The sequence below is a fragment of the Callospermophilus lateralis genome, chromosome 8, assembly GCF_048772815.1.
Source record: "Callospermophilus lateralis isolate mCalLat2 chromosome 8, mCalLat2.hap1, whole genome shotgun sequence".
NCBI classification, from domain to species: domain Eukaryota; kingdom Metazoa; phylum Chordata; class Mammalia; order Rodentia; family Sciuridae; genus Callospermophilus; species Callospermophilus lateralis.
In genome coordinates, this window is record NC_135312.1 from 138,112,756 (window position 1) to 138,139,619 (window position 26,864).

At 53.3% G+C, this 26,864-nt stretch overlaps 1 protein-coding gene across 2 annotated transcripts; it reads left to right on the forward strand.

The window, feature by feature from the left end:
• The first annotated feature begins 2,727 nt into the window (after positions 1-2,727).
• On the forward strand, positions 2,728-24,484 carry Anxa5 (annexin A5). Of its 2 annotated transcripts, none has more exons than XM_076864423.2 (13): positions 2,728-2,856; positions 2,950-2,987; positions 10,666-10,750; positions 11,695-11,789; positions 12,995-13,108; positions 14,839-14,929; positions 17,536-17,615; positions 18,210-18,266; positions 20,595-20,688; positions 21,466-21,561; positions 22,796-22,854; positions 23,045-23,167; positions 24,015-24,484. In XM_076864423.2, the coding sequence occupies exons 2-13, from the start codon at positions 2,979-2,981 to the stop codon at positions 24,075-24,077; spliced, it is 966 nt and encodes a 321-aa protein (XP_076720538.1). In that variant the 5' UTR covers positions 2,728-2,856; positions 2,950-2,978; the 3' UTR covers positions 24,078-24,484. The 2 variants fall into 2 exon arrangements, with proteins under 2 accessions (XP_076720538.1, XP_076720539.1); XM_076864424.2 differs by having other exon boundaries at positions 2,728-2,835.
• The last annotated feature ends 2,380 nt before the right edge of the window (positions 24,485-26,864 follow it).

Below are 26,864 nucleotides of genomic sequence, written 5' to 3' on the forward strand. Positions count from 1 at the left end.
TAAGTAGCAACTGTTGCTGAAATACAGAAAACAAAAGCCCCATTTCAGGAAGCATTCCTGCTCCTGGCCTGGGTGCTGTGCTAGGTGCCGGGGTCAGCAGTGAGCTGGAGCAGGAAGCTAGGTCTTTGGTATGCATGCATAGGGCTTTTATTGCTGCTTTTTGTTTAGCTTTGAGACTCTCAATCCAAGACCTTCTATTTGAAAAAGTGCCATGAGGTGCCCTTGTCATTTACTGGTTGATTTACACTGGACACGTGTTTGGAATAAAACCCCACAGGACAGCTACTGCTAACAGTCTCCAGAGTGTCTGCTTTAGTTCCTTGGTGAGCACATGGATCTTACTGAGGACAGGTGGCACCACCGCATAGGACAAGACTCTGCACCTGTTCCTGGGCCTGTGGTCTGAATGTGCCCCGCCCAAGGAGATGTGTTGAGATCCCAGCTGTCTCGGTGACAGCATTAGGGGGCCTTTGGGAGGAACTGAAGGCTCCCTTCATGATCAGAGTTAGTGCCTGGAGGAGACACCCCCCTTTGGCACTTGAAGTCAGAGTGAAGAGAACGTCAGTAAGGAAGCAGGCCCTCACGGGATCCCGAACCTGCAGACTTGACCTTGACCTGCCCAGCGTCCAGACCTGTGAGAAGGAGGCTTCTGTTGTTCATAAGCCACCCTCTTGGTGGCATTTTGTGATAGCAGTCTGGAGAGGCAGTCACTTGGTCTGTGCAAGGATGCTATGACCACTTCATCTCCACAGGCAGAGATGGGGAGCTGCTACACGCAGCTGTAGTGCAACTGCTGGACGAGAGGTGGTGGGGGACACAGCCTGCCTCAGGCATGGCTGAGATAGCCAGGGAGGCAGCTGGGATTGCAGGGGATGCTCTTGGAGCTCTTGGCATCAGGAGGAGGGGGACGGGCCAGCATGTGGACAGGAGAGAGGGAGAGAGCAAGAGAGAGAGAGAGCGCTAGAGGCATGTTGCTAGGGGTCTGAGGAAGAGCATGATGCAGGGGGGATGGCCCTAGGAGGGGTCAGTTGGCATCACAGTTGTGCCTGTTGACTCTGAGGACGGGCTGGAGACAGGATAGTTCCTGCTGCAGGGCAGTGCTGAGTCCAGCCAAGGTGAATTCTGCTTTTAATGTGAAGTTGGGTTGGGCCATCAGAACAGAAGCTGGAAAGGTACCAAGAGCTTCTGAAAGGAGAAGAGTCCTGGGGGAGGGAAACCAATCTGTCTGCACTTTCTTAGGCATTTCTAAAAACCAGCTCATTTAATCCCAAGTAGTTGGGATAAGGAATTGATTTAATAGGAAATTATTAAATAAAATCAATTTAAAAAGTAGACTGGTTGAAAATTAGTTTTTCTAAAAAATGATTTCAGGTCCTCTAGAAATAGAAAGAATCTGTTCTGTTCCAACTCATACCAAGTCCAGAACATTCTGCTCCTTGAGTCAGTAATCAAGGGAAGTCAAATGACAATGTCCGAATATTAGACCTGCCAGGTGGAGGACTGCGACCCCCAGTGGCTAAGTGACAGTAGGAAAATGAACACTGGGAAAAGAAGACTCTAGGCCTGATTGAAGGGTGGCCAAGAGCAGAAAGTGAGCAGAACTTTTTTTTTTTTTTTTAGAAAGTGTCACTGGACAGGTGCTGAGGCCTCTCAGAGAGCTGGGGCTGGCGGACAGGCCGGGGGAGAGGGAAGGCAAGCTGACAGGGTCTGGTGCAGAGGAGTGGCAAGCTCTCTGACTTGGCAGATTTGCCTGCCTTTCCAGAGTGCCTCCTCTCTGCTGTGGCTTTGTCAGGGACGGAGTAAGCAGGTGGCTCACATGTGAACAAATGAGGACCTGCACAGTCACCTTGCTCTCCAGCACTAGACCCTCTGCTGTGCATGACACGGTGCGCTTACAATCTCAGAAATACGGTCGCAGGACTCAGTCTTGTGTTGCAAGCTTTTGTCCTCTGGCCTTGTCTCCTGGCCCCTGTGAGCGCCTCCAGGCACGCCCCCCCGCCCCCCCTCCTCCCCCCGCAAGTCCAGGCAGGGGAGCGGGCTTTCTCTTTGCTCCTCCAGCATTGCCCTAGCGCAGCCCGGTGGCCTCTCCCTGCCCTCTGCCCTTGCCCTACACTTAGACCTTTCAGTCTAACCAAGTGGGGCTTGGCTGCGACTTCAGTCTCACAAAGTTAGAGCTGGCAGGAAAGCAGCGGCGGATCCCAGGCGGAGGTCTGGAAGGACCCACGTGTGCTGATAAAGGGCTGTAAGTTGAAGAGAGGGTCGTCTAAGAAACTCTTAACACAAAACAAACCAAACAGTTTGGGAAATGGACTTCAAAGCTCGGGCTTTGGCTATCGTCAAGGTCCCACCGTCCTTCAGCAACTTCGCAAGGCGCCAGGCCACTCAGTGAGACCTGTCTCAAAATAAATAAAAAGGGCTGGGGATGTGGCTCAGCGTTGAGGCGTCCCTGGGTTCAATCCCCAGCACAAAAACCCAAAAAACCGAACCAACAAAACAACGCCAGACTGTGTCTCGGAAAGCACGCCCAGCCCTGGAGTCCGGCAGCGGAGTGGAGCGGCCAGGCCCGGTCCGGACAGCTCCCTGGCCTGCCCGCTGAGCCAGGACCGCGCGCCCCGCGCCGCGTCCAGGTCCCCACGCGACCGCCCCGCCCAGGCCCCGGGGACCCGCGCGTCGCCGCGCCCCACGCAGGCGCGCTGAGCCCCGGGCGGAGGGCGTGGCGGAGGGCGTGGCGGGGCCGGCGGGCGTTTCCGCTGCTGGGCGCTGGCCGAGAGCCTGCCGCGCCTTCCCGCTGCGCACTCCGCTCTGCCGCTGCCCCGCTGCCCGCGCTCCCCGCAGGTCCGGCCAGGGTCCCGTCCGGTGAGTGGCGGGGTGGCCGGAGGCTCCCCCGGGGCCGCGGGCGGGCGGGCCACCCGGCGGCGCCCCGCTGACCGCGCTCTCGTCTCTTCGCAGGCAGCGTCGCCTCCCCCACCTCCCGCGCCATGGCACAGGTAAGGGTCGCCCCCGACCCTGTGGCCCGGGGCTTCCAGACTGGCTGCGGGCGGGGAGTGAGGAGGGGGTCTCGCCGGGAGCCCCCGGCCCCTCTCTGCGCCCCCTGCGCCGCGCGGGGACCCGGCCGGCCGCGGCGGTGACGTGGCGGGCTTCGCGGGGCCTTCCCCACGCCCGCGTCGCTGACCCTGGAGCGGAGGAGCGGCTGGCGTCACGTGAGGCGGAGGCCTGCTCTCCCGGACTCGTGTGACTTCTCCGCAAAGTTCCCGGCGTCCGGGGCTGTGGGTGGGGGGCCCGGCGTCCGGGGGCTGTGGGTGGGGGACCTTGGTGTCCGGAACTGTGGGTGGGGGGCCCGGTGTCCGGAACTGTGGGTGGGGGCTGTGGGTGGGGGGCCCGGTGTCCGGAACTGTGGGTGGGGGAGGTGGGTGGGTCCCAGTGTCCTGGGCTATGGGTGGGGAGTGGGTGGGGGGCCCGGGTGTCCAGGAGCTGTGGGTGGGGAAGGCGGGTGGTGGGGTGGGGAGCCTGGCTTTTAACAGCAGAGCTTGGCTGGAGCTCTTTTCCAGCTGCTGCGCCCCAGAGTTTACTAAAGCGGACGTTCGTTTAGGAAGCTTCGTTTACTAAAAGGAACCGATTTTTAAAACAGAGCTGTTTTTTTAAGTAATGATCTCGTGGAACGAGTTTTGCACTGGATTTGCTTTGGGACTGTTTCAGAAGTTGATTTCCTGATGCGGGCTTCTTCTTCTTTTTTCAATTATTAACATTTATCAAAACTGTAGAAACGAGGAAATAGTGTGATTTATATAGTAATCTTTGAAGGTTGATCATGTTATAAATCTTTTGGGAATAAGATATCAATTCTTAAAAACTCCACCCCGAAACTATTTCGCACATCTTGCCAATCTAACTGGCTTGCCAGAGCCATGGTAATTTTTTTAAACAAGTGTTTTAAATGCCCAAACAATGCTCTCTCTCATTTGTAGTTCCCTTTTTATCAGACAGACTTATCAAAATTGAATAAGGTTTCATGGGCCTTTCCAAGAGAAAATGGGAGGATTAGACCAATTAGTAACTTATTAAGTTTATTCAGTGCCCCCATTGTGGCTTCCTCTTTTGCACTTATCTGTTATTAGAACCAGTTCTCATATTACTTCCAAGTGGAAAGTTTGCTTTTGGTTCTTCCCCACAGAAAGGATACTTTTATGTGAAGTTAGCTCTTCCCTGAGGAGGATCCTTCCTGTCTTGACTGGGGGGGGGGGTGCATCAGAGAATAATTCCCTTTATCCCTGCTCACTAGGCTGGTCCTCAGATCTCTTGTAAATTTCCTAGTGATGTCTGAAGCTTTCAGTCAGTTCCTTTTCATTGCATAGGCTGCAGCCAAGATCGAACAAATAAACACATGTTCCAAACGTGGACAGTAATAATTTCAAAGAATGATAATAATCAATGTGCAAATATGCAAAGCCAGAGAGAAGGTGGCTTCCATTATAAAATTACACATGTGTGATTCCTATCACAGTACAATGCCAGGCCTGTTTATTAGACCAAACCAATTATTGGCCATAGAAGTTACAGGACATGTTAAAAAAAGAAGATGCAATCTTGAATTTCGCTGTTACTTTGTTAAGAATTACCCTTAGAAACCATGGAAGTAAAAAATTTTTTAAATTGTTTAAAATTACTGTATTTCACTACATAACATATTTGTATTTCTTCATCCCAATCTTACACCAAAGGCAGCTTAGTAACACATGATTTTTAAGTAATATTGGCACAATTAAAAAGAAAGCTTTACATAGTGGTTGCATCCCACTTTTTAAAAATAACTTTTAAAACATATCTTTGTTTTTATTTATTTATTATCTTTATTTATTTTTATGTGGTGCTGAGGATCGAACCCAGCACCTCACATGTGGAGGCAAGCGCTCTACTACAGCCCTAGGCCTACATCTCACTTTTTACAAAAACATTTGGCATAACACCTGTGACAGATGTGTGGTGAAACATGGTAAGATGGAGATTTGCTCCCCCTGGTTACCATGGATGATGTACAGAAGGCCACATTGAATGATTGCATTTTTACTGTCTAAAATCTGCTCTGTGCCCCAGTGTAATTGCAGGTCAGCTGGAGCCTCAGGATGAGGTTTCAGTCCGTTTCTATGGAAATGCCTTTGGGTAACCTGTTGGGGTGGGAGCCAGAGGCTTCTACTCCTGGGACTTCTAGAGTAATGCAGTCTGAAACCTGAGTCCTAGAGGTGCAGGTGTCCGCAGTTGAAAATGCATTATTTAAATATTGATGTTTCTTATTTATTAAAGAGTTAAAATGTAGTTTCCTACCATACTAATTCTTCATGTTTATGAGTTATATCTTTTACCGCTAATAATTTTTTTTCTTATGTGGGTCCACCCTGCCTAGAAAAGTATGCAAAAAAATCCAGAAATCAGGAGTATGTGCAGACCATAGGTAAGACTGTCTTGCTAATAATTTAACCAGAAAGTATTGATTGCCTTTTCTGATAGACATTTTGAAATCTATTAATGGAGCAGGTGCATCGCCAAGTCCTCCATGTGCATTATTTAACGCCCATAATGCATCTTGGAAATGAGTATCACTGTTTCATTTCACAGAAGAAGAGAGTGAGGTTGCTCGGCTGCTTTGATGGTGTGGGACAAAGGAGGGAAGGCACAGGGAGGGCCAGCAACAGCAAATGCAGTGCTCAGTGAGGGTCAAGGAGTTTGGCCTGGAACCACAGGGAGTGTGAGCCTTGGGAATGAGGACCAGGTGTGTGAGCTGCTGTGTAGGTAGGGGAGCTGTGAGAGAGTTGTGCCTGGGGTGTGCCACAGTCAGGTTTGTGTTTAGCCAGGATCGCCCTGGTGTTAATGTGGTGGTTGCATTTCGGGGGGCTGCAGAGGTGGGTAGTGGGAGGGGGGTTGAGAGAGGGAAGAAGAGGGAAGACCGTGCAGGAATCTGTTGTCAGGACTTGAACTAGGTGGTGGCTGGGACTTCAGATAGGAGGGTCCTTTGGGAGAAGTAGGTAAATTTGGTGCATGAGTAGGGTGGTGTTTGCTGGGAAAGGGTCAGGTGAGGGTCAAGGTGACTGGTTGACCTTGATCATATATATATATATTTGAGAAAAGAATGCATGTTTGAGGCAAAGAAGAGACTTTTAGAAATAGATGTGTTGAATTTGAGTTCCTTATGAAACATTTAGGTGGCACTGTAGTAAACAGGGTTTTTGCGACCTCTGAATCCTCCTTCATCTCTGTAGAGCCCTTTGCTTTTGCATGATTTATATCTTCCTACAACTAGAAGGATTTGAAGCTAGCTCACTGTCGGTGTGTCCCAGGACCAGTTGTGCTCTGCACGTTTGTGCTTCCTGCTGGGATGCAGAGGAGATGGAGTTGGTGTGCTCACTCTTCTCCCCACACTTGTTCTCTGGAGCGCTGCGGGACTGCACTGTCAGCTATGGGGCTTTTTAAGTGCTGTTTGCAGGATGCCCAGCTGTGAGCTCCTGGGAGGCAGCAGCTTCCCTCACTCCAGCAGGCTCAGGGCCCCACCCTTGTTCCAGGGTGACGTTGAGGACACACAGTTTAGTTCCCATTTCGCAGGTTTTGCCAAGGGAAGGCATTGTCACTGTCAGAGGGTTAAAGACAGGCACAGTGAAGATTTAAATCTTACTGATCTTTATTTGTTGTCAACAGTCCCTTGTATACTGGTGTGTGAATAGCTTACTTTACAGTGATGCATTTTCCCCCCACCCTAAGCTTTGAAAGAGGTCAAAAGCAGTTGGTCAGAGTGGCCGAGGCAGGAGCAGGCTTGCAGGAGCATGAGGGGCCAGTGGGGAGGAGGTCAGCTGGGTGTGCTGGGGACTGGCCTGCCGGCCCCGTGGCCTCAGCTTCTCAGAGAGCAGGGCAAGGGTGGGTGGGGCTCTGCTCTGGTCCTGCTGGGTCTGCCTCCCGCAGGCCTCTGGGAACGTGTTGCCCACCTGTGGGACCCACCGTCACAGGAGGCGTTGGGGCCTCTGCAGTGTCTGCAGGTGGGACGTGAGCTGCTCTGGCCGGCAGGGGAGGCAGTCCTGTCTCCCACCACCTCAGCAGCCGCCTTGACCCCTGGAAGCCCACTGCAGCCCCAGCGCTTGGTCCAGGATCTCTGGCTCCTCGTTGCAGCATGGGGGATGCTGGTGGGTGGTCAGCAGCCACTGCCCAGGACTGGGAGACAGGCTTAAGGAGGGCCTTGAGCTCCTCTGTGCCTTCAGGGGAGCTTTATTTAGAAAGTCCCAGACAGTGAGCACTTGAAATCGTTGTTGTTTACGTGTTACTTCCCTGTGTCAGGAAAACAGTCCTTCCCTGCTCTTCGGTTGATTTTCTTCGTTTTATTTTGGCATGCCTAGGCCTTGAGGATAAAAGGACTTTTTATTTTAGAGGGGGAGAAAGGATGGGTTTGAAGCTGAGATGAGCAATGGATTTGGTTCTGGCCTCTGTTGTCCAGGAGCATGTGGTCACCCTGGTGAGGCCGTGGTGGGATGAAGGGTGGAGGGTGAGCTGAGGCTGGAGCAGGGACAGAGCTTCTTGGAGATGGAGCTGCCCAGCTAGAGGGTGGGGCTCCAGCAGAGTCCTTCAGAGCCACGTTTACAGACGGTCTTGGGCCCCAGTGGTGGGCTGCAGACAGGATGTCCACACAAGGTCTGCCCAGTGACTCAGCCTGTGACTCACGTCTGGCTCCTTCCCACTGTGCGTGGCCTCGCTGGCTGGGGCAGTGACTCTGTGGTGTGGAATGCACAAGTGTTTCACGATTTCTAGAAAGCTCTTAGAAAACGTGGCCGGTAGTTAGTTATTTCTTCATAGCTTGTGGCTGAGATTCTTGAGGACCTGCTTCTCTTCCTTTTTACCTGATTTCCTTCATTTCTCTGGTTGTGCACGTCCTTCAGTCCCTAGGGTCAGATATATTTTATTTTTTCTTTGAGGCAAGTAACCTCTCCCTGTTCTAAACCCCCCCACTCTCAGCTGGCAGTTTCTGTGTAACCTACAAACCACAAACCACGTCAAGTTTTCTTTTTTTTAAGTGTGATTTTAAAAGCTTCTTTTCTTTTCTTTTCTTTCTTTCTTTCTTTCTTTTTTTTTTTTTCACAAACTATTGTTGCAAAATGAGGATCCACTGAGATAGAGTGTCATTTCACTCCCCAGTGTCCTGCAGCCAGGGCTCTGTGCCGCCCAGACTCCTGTGGAACCCATGGGGCCCTTCCACCTTGCCTGTCCCTGGACACCCCTGTGGAGTTGGAGCCTGCCGCTTCCTTCCTCGGGGAACGTGGTTCCCTGGTGACTGCACATCTCCCGGGGCAGCTTCTCCTCCAGGCGGTGCAGCATTGTTGCTAGGGACCAGGAGCCACTGTCCCGTGACTTGAGTCAAGTCCTGGCTCTGCCTCTTGCTCACTGGTGCTCAGCTGGATAGCCAGAATCTGCCCCTGGAGTTCCCCCGCCTCAGGCCCTGCGGGTCTCCTGTCCACTTCCCCTGGCTTGGGCCCTGCAGATCTCCTGTCCATGTCCCCTGCCTTGGGCCCTGCAGATCTCCTGTCCATGTCCCCTGCCTTGGGCCCTGCAGATCTCCTGTCCATGTCCCCTGCCTTGGGCCCTGCAGATCTCCTGTCCATGTCCCCTGCCTTGGGCCCTGCGGGTCTCCTGTCCATGTTCCCCGCCTTGGGCCCTGCGGGTCTCTTGTCCATTTCCCTGTTGCTGCATGTGATTGGGTCTTTCTGCGTCTGTTTTCGGGTTAGCTGCCCTCCCGTCTCCATCTCGCCCAGGCATTCCACTGTCCCTGCTGTGGGAGGAGGCCCAGCACCTGCAGGGCTGGCCAGTCTTCCTGCCAGCGGCTTGCTGTGGCCACAGAGGAGCTTGTGTGTTGGGGCTTTTATGCCCCCTCCTCACCAGGCCCTTCCCTTGGTGGCCTCTCTGCACCTGACTGCTTGCTGCGGTGTGTTGAAGTCACCCCTCTGAGCTGCGGGCCATCTCTTCCCCTCCCGAGCTCCTGTGCATCCTGAAACATAGTCGTCAGTCTCTGCTTTTCTGATTCTGGCTGCAAACCTACAGGCAACGTTCCAGACGTTTTGGGGGATTTTTTTTCAGTTTATTCTCTTTGGTCCTTCTGGTCACTGTTTATGTGCTCACATTACCTGCTCCAGCCTCGGTGCGGACACACTCTGCTGCACTTCTCATGTCCACATCTGCCATTTTCTGCCTGGTTTGTGGCATCGGGGCTTCCTAGTGATCAGTGTAGTACTTAGCATGTGGAAAGTGTTAAAAACAGCTGTCGTTTTTAGTCTCAAAGCCCTGCCTCCTGAGTGCCACATCCAGGAGCAGCTTCCTTTGAAAGCATGGGATGTTCAGTCCTTGACATAGGTGGTCAGAAGTCCACCTAGATTGCCCTAGCAGGGTCCTCGCCACAAAGGAAGGCACAGGAGGCTGGGGACCGGCCTGATGGAGAAGGGGGTCTAGAGGAACTGTCCATGCCGTGGCCGAGGGTTGCCTTGGTCACTTCCTTGGACCCTCGAGTGCCACCTTTCCAGGAAATGTGTTTAGGGTCCCTGGATGGCCTTTGGGGCTGGGTGCCGTGAAAGTTCTTCCCCATGGAATGACACTCTCTGTTGTTATCTTTTTTAATTTTTAAAATTTTGTTCTAATGAATTATACATGTCAGCAGAATGCATTTTGATTCACTGTACACAAACGGAGCACAGCTCTTCGTTTCTCTGGTTGTGCACTTCCGTTGTCATCTTTTTTTAAAATTTTTTTTTATATATTTATTTTTTAGTTTTAGGTGGACACAGTATCTTTATTTTTATGTGGTGTTGAGGATCGAGCTTTTGAGTTTAATTGGTATCACAGTGTTGTTGGCATAAGGGAACTTTTCCTCCTGTAGGTAATTGAATTTTGGTGCATTCGTAATAAAAAACATTATGAAGCAGACTAGGTGTTCTCCACCCTCCCTCCTTGTAGCTGTTTTTCCCTGTTATAGATGGTCCCCTAACAGACTTTTAAGGAAATTACAAAACATGTGTTGGTAAAAAGTAAATGCCGGGAAACTCCTTGATCATCACATCAGCTCTGTGGCTCAGTGTTAGTAAAGCCTCCGGATTTAAAGGACCTAATGATCTTGTGAACTTTTTTGGAAATATTATGATTATTAGAAACATGACAAATTAATGTGTATCCGGAAGTCTGAAAAAAAACGTCTTCTAGCAAGTGCTTCTGGCACGTGGATCACCACATGTCTTTTCTTGCTGAGTTCTCCTAAAAGTCCCTGTGAGGTGCACAGGAGCAGGGCTCAGGGTGACAACATGGAGCGAGCCTTGCTTAGGACTGAGGCGGGGGCAGGCCTGTGTGCCCCTGGTGATTGGGGGGAAGCAGCCCTGGGAAGGTGCCCTTAAAGCCAGGAGGGTGGGTGGGTGTTGTGCATGGGTGGAGCCCAGGGACGTCGGAGCCCAACTCACAGTGAGGCTCCTGGGGCCAGGGTAGCTCAGGCAGCGAAGTGGTTGTGCCACATGCTTCAGTGGCCCGTTTCCCGCTTCAGATGGGGTGGGTCTTACCAGGTGGTGAACCTTGGAGAGGCCGAGCTTGGTCGGCAGCAGTGGCGCCTCTTGCTCTGCTGGTCAGCAGGACGTGGATAACAGCACTGTGCTTCTGTCTCAGGCTCTCAGAGGCACCGTGACTGACTTCCCTGGATTCGATGACCGGGCTGATGCAGAAACTCTTCGGAAGGCCATGAAAGGCCTGGGTAAATCCCACCTCCTTTTTATTCTGGAAAATGAAAAGATTTGAAATGTGTAGAAGAAAAGCCGAATCAACAGAATCGTGCTATGGGTCCCAACTCCAGGACTGAGCAGCCGAGAATCCAGGCCCCCCTGGAGAGGGCAAGGCCTGGGCTGTGCGCCTGCCCCTTCAGACCCCACTTCTGTGCGGGGCCTTCCACGGGGACCTTCCCTTGTCGCAGGCTCTCTTCTGGCCATCATTAGGAGCAGCGAGTGTAGGAGATGGAACATTTACATATCGTCAGTGTTTCAGTCTCAGGGGCTGCCTGTGTGGCTGATCCCTGGAGCTGGGGCCCTTCTCACCAGGGTCCAGTGCTTCCTGGCCTTGCGGGGTCTTCCATGTCCTCCCAGCCCCTTTCAGACCGTCCCCTGTTAGGCTTGGTGTGTTCTCCTCTCCAGCCAGGGGGTCTGTTGATTTTGGAAGCCTCGTGTTTTCCCGTCACCGCACTTCTGCAGTGTCCTAGAGCCTGCCCTGCTCCTGGCCCTGCCCTCTGGGGTTCCCTTGCCGCTCCGGACACAGCCTCGGGGTGCAGCCGTTCTGCCTCACAGCTGCCGGGTGTCCACTCTAGGTTGCGTGTGACTTGAAGCCAGCTCTCTCTGTCCGCTGTACACCCACACATTGTACCCTGTGAATGGCTGTTATTCCAGTGACTATTTGTTGTCTAAAAATCTCCAACTTTTTAAAAAGTCACGAGTATTTTTCTGTCTACTTCAAAATACACTGGGAGTGGGGAGTAATGAGTAGGATACGCAGCATTTTACATATCCTCAATATTTTGCTTAATAAATTATTCAGAAAAATGTACAAGACATTTTACACACTCACAGGCAGAGGGAGGAAAGGGAAGTGGCGGGAGCTGGTCCCAGGGAGGTTGAGGGAGCCCAGCCTGGCGTTAACCTTGAATCGCAGGCACCGACGAGGAGAGCATCCTGACTCTGCTGACGTCTCGGAGCAACGCGCAGCGCCAGGAGATCGCTGAGGCCTTCAAAACTCTGTTTGGCAGGGTAAGGCCCCTCCTCCTAAGGTGGAGCCGCCGCAGCTCTGGGTTTGGAAGAGTCTGTGTGCAGCACCTTCCCTCGATGTCTGTGGAGGCCGACCTGCAGGCCTCTGCTCCTTCATACACAAGGACACAGAGCTAGCTTGCACTGCATCCTCCCAGGGACCTGAGCCAGTGCTGGGTTGCACAGGAGCCCAGACACAGCAGTGTGGTGCCCCTCGACCCACTGCAGGTTCAGGAAGCAGAGGCTGGCTGAGCCTGCAGGGTCAAGGGCACATGTGCCAGTCTGCAAGGCAGTGGTGTGACGGTCTCCTGTGAAGGCCATCTGTCACTGACTGCTGTGGTCCTGCTCCCACCTGCTTGCCTCCCGCAGCCCATCCTCCAGTGCTGGGGCTGTTAGTGCCACGGTGCGGCCTCTGCCTTCCCTCAGCACGTCCTGCTGGGCCACCCTACCACCCTTGCCTGGCGTGGGCCTCTAGTGCAGTGTGGGCCACTTTCCTGGTGATCTTAATAAGTGGACTTTTAACTAGTAGAGCCAAGCGCTCTTATTTCATTGACGTTGTAAAGGTTTTTAGATTTGGTGCAGAACGCACGAGTGCGTACTTCAATCTGTTATTTTGGAAATCCACATTTGTCCTTTCACTGTGAAACAAAAGAGAATGTATCCTGCCCCTTCCCCCTTTTTCTGGTGCCAGGCAGGGACACAGGCCGTGTCCGGGGTGGACAGGTGGTCTGCCCTGTGCTGCATCCCCACCTCAAGAAGTGTTCTGGGCACCGTGTCCAGGTCCCTGCTGCTGATGCTGCCGGGGGACATGCCCCCGCGCTCGCCCTGCAGCAGGTGTCTCAGTCCTCAGGAGCATCAGTTCGCCGTAGCCTCAGATGCCGTGAGGAAAAGGGTGACAGGCTACATTCTGTCCTTTTAAAAAACACATTGATGATTTTTTGGGGGAATTTTTATAAAGATATCTGTGTTTCTCAATACCATTTTAAAAATGAAATACTTGAAATGAAGAAACTCATCTCCTAGAAGCAGATTGGTGCATAGGTGCCTCGCTCCAGAGTTGAGGCCTGCTGTTCAGCATGGGAGGCCGCGGGTTTGCTAGCTCACCGCCTTCTACTTGAAGGCAGTGACCTATGGCATCACTAGGCAGAGGCCACAGGTCACTTTTAGGAAGAATCGCCTTAAAGCTCTGCCTGTCTGCTGTGCGTTAGGATCTCCTGGATGACCTGAAATCAGAACTGACTGGAAAATTTGAGAAACTGATCGTGGCCCTGATGAAGCCTTCCCGGCTGTACGACGCCTACGAGCTGAAGCACGCTCTGAAGGTGAGAGGCTGCGGAGTCCGCCGGCCCACGCCTGTCCGTCTCTGACTGACTCCAGGGTGGGCTTCATGTAAGAGGCAGCTCTGGGAGGTGCTGAGAAGAGAAGTGGGGGCAGGATGACAAGGTGACCTTCGTCTGTTTGCATTCGTAAGCTCACCAGAACTGGCTTTTTCAAATTTAAATTTTTATATTTTACTTCTATGCCTGTCTTCTAATTTTGAGTTGTTTTAAAATGATGGTGGATGAAATATTTTAACTCTTTAAACAAAAAATTGCTTGATTAGGGAATGACAAAGTAGCTGGTGAACTGGCTATGACTCAGGTGTGCAGAAACTGTGTGTGCATCCCTTGGCTGGGCTCTGGCCTGGGGCATGGCGTGGCCGCCTGGGGACTCTGTGTAGACCCTGGGGCAGGAAGGAGTCCAGTTACAATTGATCTTGAGTGGGAGACTGAGCTTTAGCCGCAAGAAGGCAACTCAGCCCAGGACTTTTAGCGTGGGAGGTGGAGATTTATTGAGTCGGTAGCTGGTTTATTCTGATCCTCTTCATTCCTGTGAGTTTTTTTGGTGTGAGCAGAGTCGTGGGTTATTGAGGAAGGGGCTTTCACACACCACCCCAGATGGTCAGCAGCAGCTGAGATTTTTCCAGAGGATGAGCTGAGGCTTTTTGGACTTGGTTTTTGATAAAGAAACAAAAATAAAAAGAACATAATTCTGCCTTTTAAAAACTTAAGTTCAGCCGATCATTGCATATATCTCTAATTTAGTGGCATAAATATGATTTTTTTTTTAAAGAGAGAGTGAGAGGAGAGAGAGAGAGAGAGAGAGAATTTTTTGATATTTATTTTTTAGTTATCGGCGGACACAACATCTTTTTTTGTACGTGGTGCTGAGAATCGAACCCGGGCCGCACGCATGCCAGGCGAGCGCGCTACCACTTGAGCCACATCCCCAGCCCCATAAATATGATTTTTAAAAGCAGAAAAAGGAAAATCAAGTAATACTATTTTTTAAAAATACAGAGAACAACTTCCAATTTCTTTCCATGGATGCAGTTCCTAAACTGTGTTTAGGTCACTGTCACTCAGCTTCCTGTGGCCGTGACAGGCAGCTGAGAGGGTGGTTGGGCCCCTGGTTTAGAGGCTCCAGTGCTTGATCTGTGTTGAGGCAGCATTTCCTGGTGGGAGCTCATGGGCAGTGAAGCCGCTCACCCCGCAGCCGGCAGGCAGAGAGGGGCTGGCCCGGCCAGACCCCCAGGGTGTGCTCCATGACCTACGGCTCCGTGGCTCCGGTGCTTCTCTGGGAGCAGAGCCTTCAGCACAGGGCCTCTCTTTTGAGGTGCAGATGAAGTACCTGTTATCTTCCACATGCAATTATGTGTTCTGTGTCAGTTCTATTAAAATGTTTTACCTTAAACTAGAATTAGCTGATCAAATTATAAGTTGCAAATTTACATTATCTTTTATGTGTATGTATGCATATGTTTACAGGCCAGTATACCTTGCTCTACACTAGACAAAAAGAATAAAAGATAAAATAATAAGATTTTCTTTGGAGAGAAAATTAACTTGAAATTTCATATCTCTGTAACTAGTGGAGCTTGTATACAGAGAAGCCCATGTCGTGTTGGGGGATATTTGTGCACAATGTGCGTAACATCTATTCTGGCAAAATAACTTCCTTTTTATTCTTACTGCTGACATGTTTTCTCTATTAAAAATAAATCTCCAAACAGGGAGCTGGGACAAATGAGAAAGTCCTGACAGAAATCATTGCTTCAAGGACACCTGAAGAACTCAGAGCCATAAAGCAAGTGTATGAAGAAGGTGAGTGTTTGGATTGATGTTTTGCCCATCTCCACTGTCACCTCTCCATCCTGTCCCACAGATGCCACAGGCCGGCGGCTCACAGCTGTTGAGTGAGTGGAGGGGGACCTGCCACTCAGCTGCCTTTCTTCTTCAGTTAAAACTTTCACCTGTTTTAGTAGCTCATGAAAGGCTGCTTATGGCTTGCATAGGATTCTGATACAGGAATTCTACGGGTGTCTTTCTCTCCTGTTAACTTTGGGGTGTATGTGAATAGTTTTTCTTCCTTCAAATGCATTCAGTTCTATGTTAGTGTAGGTGGAGTTATCTCAAAGACCTTTCGGGAACCTGGGAAAAGATGCCTAATCCCCTTTCCAGATCAGGGTTAGTAAAAATGTCTGAGTAAACGTATTTTGTTCAGCTAATGGCAATGCTGGGACACAATACTCTGCATTTGAATTTTTTTGGAGCATCCTTCACTTTTTGGGAGAAAGTCTGTGTTCCCGTCTAGAGCATCTGTAAGGGGAATCTAGCAAAGGGAAGTCAAGGCAGAGTTGTGTTCCTTCAGGGCAGACCTCCTTCCGGACCAGGCGGTCAGCATGCATGGCACAGTTCCCAGGCTCCTGCCCTGAGCTAGGGAAGTGCAGCGCCCTTTGGGTCAGTTTGGGTCTGAGAGGTGTCTCTGTTCACCAGGTCAGTGGTGTGAAATGTAGGGCAGCAGAACAGTCTCCTTTCCAAAGCGCAGGGTCTCCTGCTTCTCCTACAGTGAGAGGAGAAGGTGGTGCGGCCGGGGCGGTGAGCATCAGCCGGCCGCTCCACCTGATGTAGTACCCAGCTGTCCCTCTGGGGAGTGGATGGTGGTGACAGCATGCAGCCTGAGGCCTCCTGACGTGGCTTAGTGCCACCGTGATAGTTAAAGGATAGCTCCTTTCCAACTGAGGTCACCTGAGAGGTCGCTGGCATTGGATGTTAGGGAGGCTTCATGGTACAGATGAGATGCTCAGAGTTTCAAGCCGGGCGGCCTGACAGCTGCTGAGGAATGATTCAAGAAAGTAGGGTGTGTGTGCATAGGAACTTCATTCAGCCCTCTACGGGGAAGGCCTGCCCCCTGTAACGCACAGATGAACCTGGAGAAGGAGCCAGGCGCAGGAAGACAGCGTGGTGGAGCGCATGCGTGGAACACGCAGAGCTGGGCGGGGCTGGGCGGGGCTGGGCGGGGCTGGCCGCGAAGATGATGGGCAGCTGATGGCCAAGGGCACTGCATTTCATTAGGATGAGAAGTTCTGCAGATCCAAAGTGTGGGGGGCGACTGTGCAGTGGAGCCCTGTCGAGGACTTGACGTTGTCTAAGAGAGAGAGCTGTGTGCTGGCGATCGTCCCACCATGTACACACCAGAACGTCACACCTTAGATATTCAGACACTCTACAGTACCGTTTCTGTTTGTCCTGTCTCTCTGTAGAGCCGGGCACTGGGCTTGGAGTAGGTAACAGGCATTTTTGGAGCAGGGCCACTGTCCTCAGAGGTGTGAACACTGGAAAGAGGAGTGCAGTTGAGAGAGCATGCCATCGAGGAGGGGCCTGTGTCCCCAGCGAGTCGGGCCAGGTTGGGGGTTGGCGTGGCGGGTTGTGGATCCGGGCTTGGTTCAGAGCCATGTGTGGTTGTGAGTGGACTGCACAGCAGTCAGTGCCACAGCCGATGAGGAAGGGGGTTTGACCCCAGCTGCATGTCCCAAGGTGAGCTGGGGTTTGGGACTTAACAGCCACACAGTTATGGGAAGTCCAGGGTGTCACTCAGAGCACGAGATCTCCGATAGGGCTGATGGTTGGTTACTTGTGGACGCTGCAATAGAGGAAGGAGTCAGAGGTTCCCGCCAAGATTCTGCTTGGATCACTGGTTGAAGTAAACATGATTTTTTGGGTCTTTTAAAGTTGCCTGCTTTCAAGTAATGATTACATATTTTCACCCCTTAGAGTGACGCCTCTTTCCTTCTTCTTTTGCTGTCTCAGTGCGTTGTAGTTCTGCGCAGGTATTTGTGGACTTGGGAACACCCGCGAGTGTCCCTTTGAGTCCTCGCTGCTTCCTCCCCTTTCCTTTTGGGAGCAGCTGTTTGAGAGTGAAAGGTGCTTGTGGACTCCGCAGACCTGCTTCTCCCTTTCCCTGACCTTGGAGGCAGGAGGGGGCATACCGCAGAATGCCATCGCTGTCTCTCACTTAACTTTATTAGCTGCAGAGAAAAACACATTTTATTGGGGGGGTGGTAGAATATGGCCATGCCCAGAGAAGGGCCACTCAGAGGGTGAAAGACATGGGAAACCCGTCACGTGGGACATTGGGAAGAAGCAGGAGAAGTTGAATCTTATGGTCAAAGTATTTAAGAGGCTCTCCAGAGCTCTTCTGGATGGCTGAGTCGGGGCCCAGGCCTGCATCACGGCTTGGGGAGACTGTGGTCACGTCTCCCAGCCACTCAGCATTTGCCTTCAGTCTCCAGCACTGAGAGACGGGACAGACAGAATTTGTTAATCAATACAGTATTTCTTATTTTGTATCTCTTTCCTCTGATGAATGGGGCAGGATCTCTTTCTGTTTGAAAGCAGCTGTGAGTAAGTGTGGAATGGTTCTGTTGCAGAGTACGGCTCAAGCCTGGAAGACGACGTGGTGGGGGACACCTCGGGGTACTACCAGAGGATGTTGGTGGTTCTCCTTCAGGTATTGGGTGGAGACCAACTCTAGCTTGACGTGAAAAGTCTGAAGTTGGCAGGCATGGTAGCACACCTGTAATCCCCACAACGTGGGAGCCCGAGGCAGGAGAATCGCAAGTTCAAGGCTAGCCCCTGCGGCTTAGTGAGACCCTGTCTCAAAGATAAAAAGCAAAAGAACTGTGGATGTAGCTTGGTGGTAGCGCGCCCTTGGATTCAATGCCTAGTGCTTTGGGGGGTAGGGGAGAGAGTCTGAAGGTGGAGTGGCCTGATTATCCAGGGAGCCACTTGAAATTCTTCTGATGCTCTCTGTGCTGGTTGGTCCTGCTGGTGGGTGTGTGCAGCCTGTGCTTGTTCACCTTTCAGAACACACAGCCTCAACTCTGAGCGGCTGCCTCAGCCTTTGGCTGCAGAGAGCAGTCTGCGTCCTCCGCTTTCACAGGAGGGTCAGGTTGGATTTGGACAGTTCTGTGTGTGAGGTTGTAGGATTGAGGTGACCTTGAAAAACCATTTATTCCTAAGAGAAAGAGCTCTATGTGCATAACCACCAGGTGGGACATTTTTCCTTTGGAGTGATTCAGTAATGGTTCGTACTGTCTTATAGGCGAACAGAGACCCTGATGCTGGAATCGACGAAGCTCAGGTTGAACAAGACGCTCAGGTGAGTGAGGCCGGCTGTGTGGCGACTTTGCCCCCAAATGTGCCTGGAAGGAATACGTGGTAAGGGAGCGTCACCAGGTGTGTTGTGAGAGTCTCTAGAGACAATCCAGTTCAGGTGTCCATGACAGGTCACAAGACACACCTCAGTAGAGTTCTCTCATTCTGGTCTGGCTAATAAAATATTTTATCCAAACACGAAGTGAAATAGTACAGTGAGTTCCACCTAGACATATCATTCCTTTTTTGTTGTTATGAAACATTCAAAAAACAAAGAATTTTGCAAAAAAAAACAACGGCAACCACCCAGTGTTATTGACCCCACTGGTAACGGGGCAGTAGGTCTCTTAGGAAGGGGCAAGAAGGAAGGATCGGGTCTGAAGGTGTGTGTTGTTCTGTCCCATGAGTGGTGGCGGGTTACCTAGCATCTGCAGTGCTCCTGCCTGTCCTTTGGAAGAATTCTAAACAATGTGGTCCCTCCGTTTTGTTTTTCTGTGGTGCTGGGGCCGCACACTTGCTAGGCAAGCACTCTGCTGAGCTGCACCCCAAGACCCCTTGTTTATTGAGACGGGGCCCCGCCCAGTTGCCCAGCTGGCCTGGAACTTGTAGCCCTCTGGCCTCGGGCTCCTGTGGCAGGGCTGCAGATGTCACTGCTGCGCCTGGCCTGAGCTTCTCCTCTGTTAGCCAAGTGTTAGTGGCTCCCAAATGTACATTTGCAGACTCTCAGAGCCTGTGTGGTCTCTGTGTGGTTTACGAGGCGTCCAGGTGCAGGAGCTGTGTGTCAGGAAGTCTGCACCTGGGGCCGAGGCCTGGGGATTGGGAACGAGGGGCTGCTTGGGTTCCCGAGTTGCCTAGTGTCCCCCTGCCCCTCCTGTGGCAGTCTTGGTCCTCAGGGAAGCGGGCAGCGCCGTGGGCACTCTCCAGGGGTTGCACAGTGGCCCTGGCCTGTGGCCTGACGTGCTGGTGGAGTGAGGAGAACACCCTGTTCTCTTGGGCAGCTGGTGTCCGGGTGTGAGTGCTGCCCTCTCTGCCTGGCTGCGGGGAGGAGCCGGGGGCGGTGTGCTGCGTGTTGACCCTCACCCACCGCCTTGCCAGACGCAGGCCTGCTTCCTGTTCCTGCGTAAGCTCTGAGGACCCTCCTGGGTCCGCTGTCCCCAGGTCGAGCCCGTTCCTAATGTGGACGTTTTGCGCCCCTGCCCTGGCTCTCCCGGCGCTCTCCCTGCGCCTCACCCTGCTTCTCCTGGTGAGCTCTCAGCACGGGCACTTTGCAGGTAGCCCCAAGTCACCTCCAGGGGTCAGGTGGCCCTCACGGGAAGGCCCACAGCACCACAGGCCTTCTGCCACTACACTGCCCCTCACGCTGAAGCCGCCCCCCTGCCCTTCAGGGGCCGCAGAGATGTGGGTTCAGCGCACCCCAGCTTGTAGCACGCAGTGGGCACTCAGCAAGGAAGTGAGCACTGCGTGAGCTGTCCACGTAGCCAGGGGCGGTTCCTGCAGTGGGTGAGGACAGGCCCTGGCCCCACTCAAGAGCAGGGCAGCCCAGCTGGGCTTGTTGCTCTACCAGTGTTCCCAGCAGGGCCCCTCCTCATCTCCTCCGCTATCTGCAGGCTGAGCCACCGTCCAGCTGAGCTCCGAGTTGCACTCCACTCGGGGGGCTTTGTTCAGGGCTGAGGCGGCCTTCTTGCTTTCCCAGCATTAATTCCTTGTGGGTGGGTGTGGGGGGGCCGGGCTGAGTCTCCTGTTCCTGCTCCAGGAGTGGGCGCTCTGGAAGGTTTCCAGTGGTGGCCTGAGAAGCAGGCCTAGGTCTTCTCAGATGGCTGCAGGAGACCCGCTGAGCCAGCGTGGGTGGGCCTCCCGAGAACAGCTACGGCGTGGGGCTCCCAGGGGAGCAGGGGTCTCCCTCGGCCAGCCTGGTAACTCAGTGGCAGAGAGAAAGCACGGTGGCTGCCTGTTGAACAGCGTAGCCCAAGTCAGACAGGAGCAGATCCTGGATCCTCCAGATCCTGGAGCTCCTGCTTAGGATGTCCCATCTGTGAGTGGATGGACCGCAGTGAGATGATCAGAAATTTCCTCCCCCCAAAATTGGAAGTCGCAGAAGGCATTCTGGGCAGACCTAGTCTTGCCTGGTACTGTGCCACCTCGACCTGACCTGTGGGTCCTGGCGAGCCCCAGTGGCGCTCCAAATCCCGGAGGCCGAGTTTAGAGTTGGAGACGGGAGGAATGGACAGGGTCAGACGTGCGGCAAGCACGTGTGGTCTGCAGGAAGCTGCACAGTGGGTCAGGGCCTGGGGGTTGCAGAGGGCCTTCCTGACGGAGGCGGGAATGCTTGCAGGCGCTGTTTCAGGCTGGAGAGCTCAAGTGGGGCACCGACGAGGAGAAGTTCATCACCATCTTCGGAACACGGAGTGTGGCGCACTTGAGAAGAGGTGAGGGAAGAGGCTAGGTGGGGGACACGCTGCCCTGTGGCCTTGGCCCTGGCCTGGGGCACCCTGTGCCACCTGGGCAGGTCTGCTGACTCTCTTTACCGCTGCTGTGACTTACAGAACCAGGAGCTTAAGCCCCCGTCTCCGGAGGGTGGTGAGGGTCGGGCTCTGGGGTGTCCTTCAGTCACAGACCACGAGTGGCCGCTCACTCGGGTGTTTCCTCCAGGATGGTGGATCTGAGGCCCCCATTCTGGGTTGTCACTGGGACTTATGCTCTCAGCTGAGAATGTGTTCGGGAGCAGGTGACGGAGCCCACATGGTGGCTTCAGTTCTGCAGGTGGATTCTGAGGCGGGCTTGGCAGGACCTGGGATCGTCCTGGTTTCCTGCCCCGCTGTCCTCGGTGTCTTGGTTTCCTTCTCATGCCATCTGCCGCGTCGTCACGAGACAGTTGCTGTAGGTCTAAACTAACCATTTTCACAGCGAGAAGAAAAGAAAGGGGTAAACCAGTTATTTCCGTCACTTTTCCTAAGGAAGAGGAGGTCACATCAGAGTCCCCACAGCAGACTCCCCTTGAGGTCCCTCTGGTCTGGACTGGCAGGGGGCTGGGAGGTCAGTGGGCAGAGAGCGCCGTGAACTGTCGCTGCTGGCTTGGCACCTGCGCCCCAGCACAGGCTCCCCCAGAGACAAGGCGCTGGGTAGGAGAAGAGCCGCGCAGCGAGAACTCTGATTGCTGGAAGGGTCCATGTTGTGTGAGTCAAAACTCGCTTCGTTTTTCCTAGTGTTTGACAAGTACATGACCATATCCGGGTTCCAGATTGAGGAGACCATCGACCGGGAGACGTCTGGACACCTGGAGCAGCTGCTGCTTGCCGTCGGTAGGTGACCCCACAGTGTGTGGTGTCCATGGCGCGAGCAGCCAACGGCTGAATCTGAAGGTGTGGGGCATGGTTTATGGAAAGAGGAGCCTGGCACGGCACCGGGAGGGCAGAGTCCTGTCTCCCACTCGTGGTGACGCTGGCCTGCTCGCCGGTGCTCCGGGATACAGAGGAAATTGTTAGGAGTTGTTCGAAGCCACACGGGGACCTCACTGTTCCCTGGGAACCTGGAGGGCTGGGGACGCCATCTCAGAGGCTGGTACCTGTGGCATTTTAGAGTTCTCTCAATACAGTGCTCACGGCCCCAAGGAATCACTGTCTGTTAGAGAGAGACCCAGAGTGTAATAGAGGATGTGGTTTTCATATTAAAAAAATTGGAGTTTTATTTCGACCACATGTTCAGTACAATCCGGAAAATTGAGGTGCAGACTTTGTGCAGCTGACTGTGGTATCACGTCCCTCCAGGCCAGGGGGGCCCAGCTTGGGAGTGGTTCCCAGGGTCCTGGTTCCACACAGGTTTGCAGAGAGCCTCTGTCTGCTGTTGGTGCCGAGCCTTAGGGTTGAGGTCAGGCCGTCCTGTTCTCAAGAAGAGGTGGCCTGCGTGAGCACTGAGTTTCCTCTGAATGTCCAGTTCCTGAGCACTTGGACGGCTCCTTCACTGTTGGAGCTCACGTACAATTTTCACTTATGGCTACTAGTGGCTATCTTTTAGAGGCATTGGAAAAGGGAGAGTTCACAAAACTCACAGTTGAAGGACGGTCACTGTTGACCATTTCCAGAGTTTCCAGGTCTCCAGAGCCAGAGTGGGCTCTGGGCCAAGCGGCTCTCTAGTCAGCCGTGGCGTGTTCCTAGAACCGGGTAACTTGCACGCTGCCGGTGTGCTAGGCAGATACAGGAAGAGAGGCCAAGGCTCCAAAGAGGGGAGAAGTAGCCCTGCGCTGTTCGCCCGAGTGTCTTGGGAAGGACACATCTGAGCAGTTTGTGTAGTCTTGGTGATGAAGGTTCTGGCGTGGCAGCGACCCGGGCTGCTCTGTCTAGCAGAGCTCAGGGGGGCGTGGAAAGCCGGCCCATTCCTGTGCTGTTCCCATGTCTCTGAAGGCCGGTGGGGAGGGAGGCGGGCCCGGCTGTGCTGCGTCCGTGCTGCTCTGGGAGCAGAGTGTGTGCCCGGGCGGTGGGACTCGGCATCAGCCTTTGCAGTCCAGGAGCACCTGACGTCGCTTGGCTTGTTTTCCAGTGAAGTCCATTCGAAGCATACCTGCCTACCTTGCAGAGACCCTCTACTACGCCATGAAGGTGAGTGGATGCTGCGTCTTCTGACCATTGCCACCCTCTTTCTTATCGTCCTCCAGCTCTGATTATGTCTCAGACGACAGGCGTTAGGAGTTTTCCCCTAAACACGTAGCCCAGTTCTGCCAAATTGTTGACTTTGTCCACGTGCCCAGCTCGAGCTCAGAGCTGCTTTCGCTCTTTTTATTTTTCAAAGGGAGCCGGGACAGATGACCACACCCTCATCAGAGTCGTGGTGTCCAGGAGTGAGATCGATCTCTTCAACATTCGGAAGGAGTTCCGGAAGAATTTTGCCACCTCACTGTATTCCATGATCAAGGTACTAGAACTACTCTTTGGGTCCGGTTTCAGGTCCGGGACAGACCAGCATGTTGTGTGCCAGACAGGCAGGACAGGGGCTGCGTGCAGCTCAGAATCCCATGGCAGGCCAGAGCCAGAGCCAGGAGCCGGGAGCTCCGCAGTGTTCCCCGTGTCGGGTGGTCCCAGGGGCCAACTGGGAGTGGGGTGCCCTCAAACTGCTGTGACCTCAGAGCGTGATTTGGTGGTGGTGACAGGTGACTGAGCAAGTTCAGCCCAGAGAGAACCAGCCCGAGTGCTCCTGGGATGAGCCAGCAGCCCGGGTTTACACGTCCTTCTGTTGAAAGAAAGGCGCTGGGTGTCCTCTAGTGAGATTCTTCCCGTTTCGGCTCCCTGGCCGCTTCCCTCTTGGGGACAGCAGAATTTCAGAAAGCTTTGACTAACGTGTGTCGGCAGGCTGTACCCAGGAGCCCGGGAGCTTGCCCAGGCTCTGCAGCCCGACCCGTTGGTACTGTTGGTACTCACATCCCGGCTGCCTTGGTGTTAGGCCCTCCAGCCAGCGTGAGGGCTGCAGACTGGGCTCCTCTGGGAAGCTTGGCGTCAATGTAGTTGGGCAAGGTTCCCTGTTCCCTGTATTGCTAGAGAGAAAAACATGTTCTTGTCTTTGGAAACTGTGCCTTTAAGGCGTAACGTCAGAAAGTCCAACAGGGTTAGAGGGTAGGAAACTCAGCCAACATTCCCCATGTGCGAGTCACACAGGGAAGTCACCCTGAGCAGTCATAGGAATAAAGCTGCTGCCAGTGCTCCCTGGCACCCTTTCCCGGGCTTCCTCTGAGTCAGGGTGGTTAACGGGGTCGTTGGGGTTTCAGGGCGACACTTCTGGGGACTACAAGAAAGCCCTGCTGCTGCTCTGTGGAGGGGAAGACGACTGACCGCCCGGGAGACGCCGCCCACCCGCCTCTGCCTGCTTCAGCCTGGCCAGCCGACCCCGTGCCCAGCGCCCGCCCTGACCCTGCGGTTGGAGTCCCTGGCCAGATGCACAGAAGGCATGCGGGGCTTCCGGCTGGTCCTCCTCGCCTCTCTGCAGTGCCTGCGAGTCTCCGGGGTCCTTCCCTGAGCGTCTGAGTCGCTGGGATCTTCCTCTAAGAGGCCACATTGCTTTGAGCCATTTTATAGCTTCCTTTATACTCAGTTGATAACCAGATTACCTTCATCAGACCTTGGCCTTGACCTTGTGAACCCTAGAAGCATTGCTGATCCAGTACATGTACTAAGTCACACCTGCAGAGCCTGGTGGTTGTATTCCAAAGATAACGGCAAATAAAGATGTCCTTCCTGAGTCGCGTGGTGTGTTTAGAAAGCTCCTGAGTCTGTTGGACAAAGACGTCCTTTTCCAGGCTGAGAACCCGACTTGCCGCTGGCTGGCAGTGGATCCAGCACGGGCCCCGTGTGCCCCGGGTCTCCCTGGGCCTTAGTTTGAGGGCTCTGTGCCACTTGCCCAGGACAAAGGCTGATTGAAAAACCTGGCGTAAAAACACAGGGCCTGGCTCTCCCTGTCTCTCCATGAACTGGTTTTCCCTATTACCAAGTACCCCCTCTGAGATCAAATAAACAGCACGTTTCAGAAAGGAGTCTACGTCTCCCGCTGTTCACCTTTCAGCTTTCTGCACGCAAACTTGAGCTGGTGACATTTTTCTTTTTGCACTTAAGCCCTTATGGATTGTTTCTTTAAAGCAAAGTGATTCCATTAAGGAGGCATTTTAAAATAAAACCGACAGTCGTCAGTCTCCCTCTAAAGCTGGAAAGTGTAAGGGTGTTCTCTTCCCCGCCTTCAGGGCTCCAGGAGAGCCAGGCTGGAGCAGGTATGCGAAGGACATGTGGGACCTGGGTTTGCTCCCCCAGCTCCCTGGGCGGGTCTGATACAGAGCTGTACTGTTACCCTTCCCTCACGGGAAAGATGGTGTGTTTAAGAGTATTTTTTTTTTTTTTTTTTTGGTACTGGGGATTGAACTCAGGGGCACTCCACTGAGCCACTCCTCAGCCCTATTTTATATTTTATTTAGAGACAGGGTCTCACTGAGTCGCTTAGCAGTGTTGCTTTTGCTGAGGCTGGCTTTGAACCCATGATCCTCCTGCCTCAGCCTCCCGAGCTGCTAGGATTACAGGTGTTTACCATCACACCGAGCTTAAGAGAGGTCTTTTAAAAATTTTTATTTAATAGCTCCATGGCTTTAAATAGAGGCGTCGGACAATGTGTCAGGCTTTTACGAACGTCCATACCAGCTCTGCTTGCCACTTGTGAGCCTCTGGCTCCTCCGTGGACTGGCTGGGAAGCCAGCAAGCTGCTGCTGGGACTAGACTAGATTCTGATTTTCACGTGACAGAGGCTTTTTAGTGAAACAGTGCAGCAAGGGCACACTCTCCTTTCACACGAGGCGATGGACCGGGAGGCCGGAGTTAGCCAGGCAGAGCTGTGGCACCAGCAGTCGTGAAGCAGCGGTCCAGAGGTGGACGCGAGGCCTGGGTTGGCTGTGTAAGGAAGGAGTTCTGTTTTAAAGTAAAAGGTGTGAAGACAGTTGGCAGCCATTGAGAAAAAGAAAGGTCCGTAGCTGGTGTACAGAGGAGGTCCTCTCCAAACGCACCAGACTTAAAACCAAGGCTGGACAGGGAGACACGGGAGGATTTCTTCACAGTGATGCCTTAGTCTCTCCGGAAGCTGACGTGTCAGGGAGTGGACGGCTTCCAATAATGAAGCAGCGCAAGCAGGACGGCCAGGGCGGCCTCACTGGGGCTGCCTTCCAGCCGACCACACCTGCCTGGTGACGCGGAGCTTGGGGCAGATGCCTGGGAGAGGAGCCGTGGTAGGCAGGAGTGCTCACCTGGTCCTGCCCTGGGCTGCTCCTGGTCAGGTGCATCCTGGACAAGGCTGGGCACACCCGCAAAGCCAGGCTGGCCTGAGGGGTCACTGGGGTTGGAAGGAGCTCGGTGTGGCAGCCTCGTCTGCCACAGTAACCCCGACATGAGGGGCCTTCACCCAGGTCAGAGGAGAGGTGGGTATTGACTGTCTAGAATGAAGACATGTCTGCATGATCAAAGACGCACGGCAGAGAAGGAAGGACGGGAAGATGGAGGGGCCGCCAGAGGCACAGGAGCATGGGAAGACGTGGAGCTCACGCCACAGAGCTGTTCTTACTACACAAAGACGCCTCCAGAGTAGAAAACAACAGTATTATGGTTTAAAAAGAGAAACAGAACTCAACAAAAAGTGCACAAGGCCTGTGAACAGATGGACGATGCTTGAACTTGAGGTACGGGGAAGACAGACTCAAATCCCCGAGGCTCCTCTCTTCACCCACCAGATTGCCAAAAGTCCAGAAGCCGGGCAGCAAGCTGCTGTCGGCAGGAACTGGACACGGCAGTGAGAGGCCCGTGCCAGCCCCTGGGGAGCGCAGTCGGGCGACATTACCAGACGCACAAATGCGCCGACTCTGACTTGCAGACGGCACCTGCGTTTATCCTACCAGGGCTGCACATCTAGGACAGGGCACATGCCCAAGGTGATTACTGTGAGTGAAAGTGACCTAGGTGTGACCTCAGTGTCTGGGAGAGGGCGGGTCACAGTGCTACCGCATGCGGCTTCTTCCCTGTGTGGTGGAAGGGCCTCCAAGACAGTCACCCCCAGTGACAAAAGCCAGGTGCACAGCAGTGTCCTTGGTCCC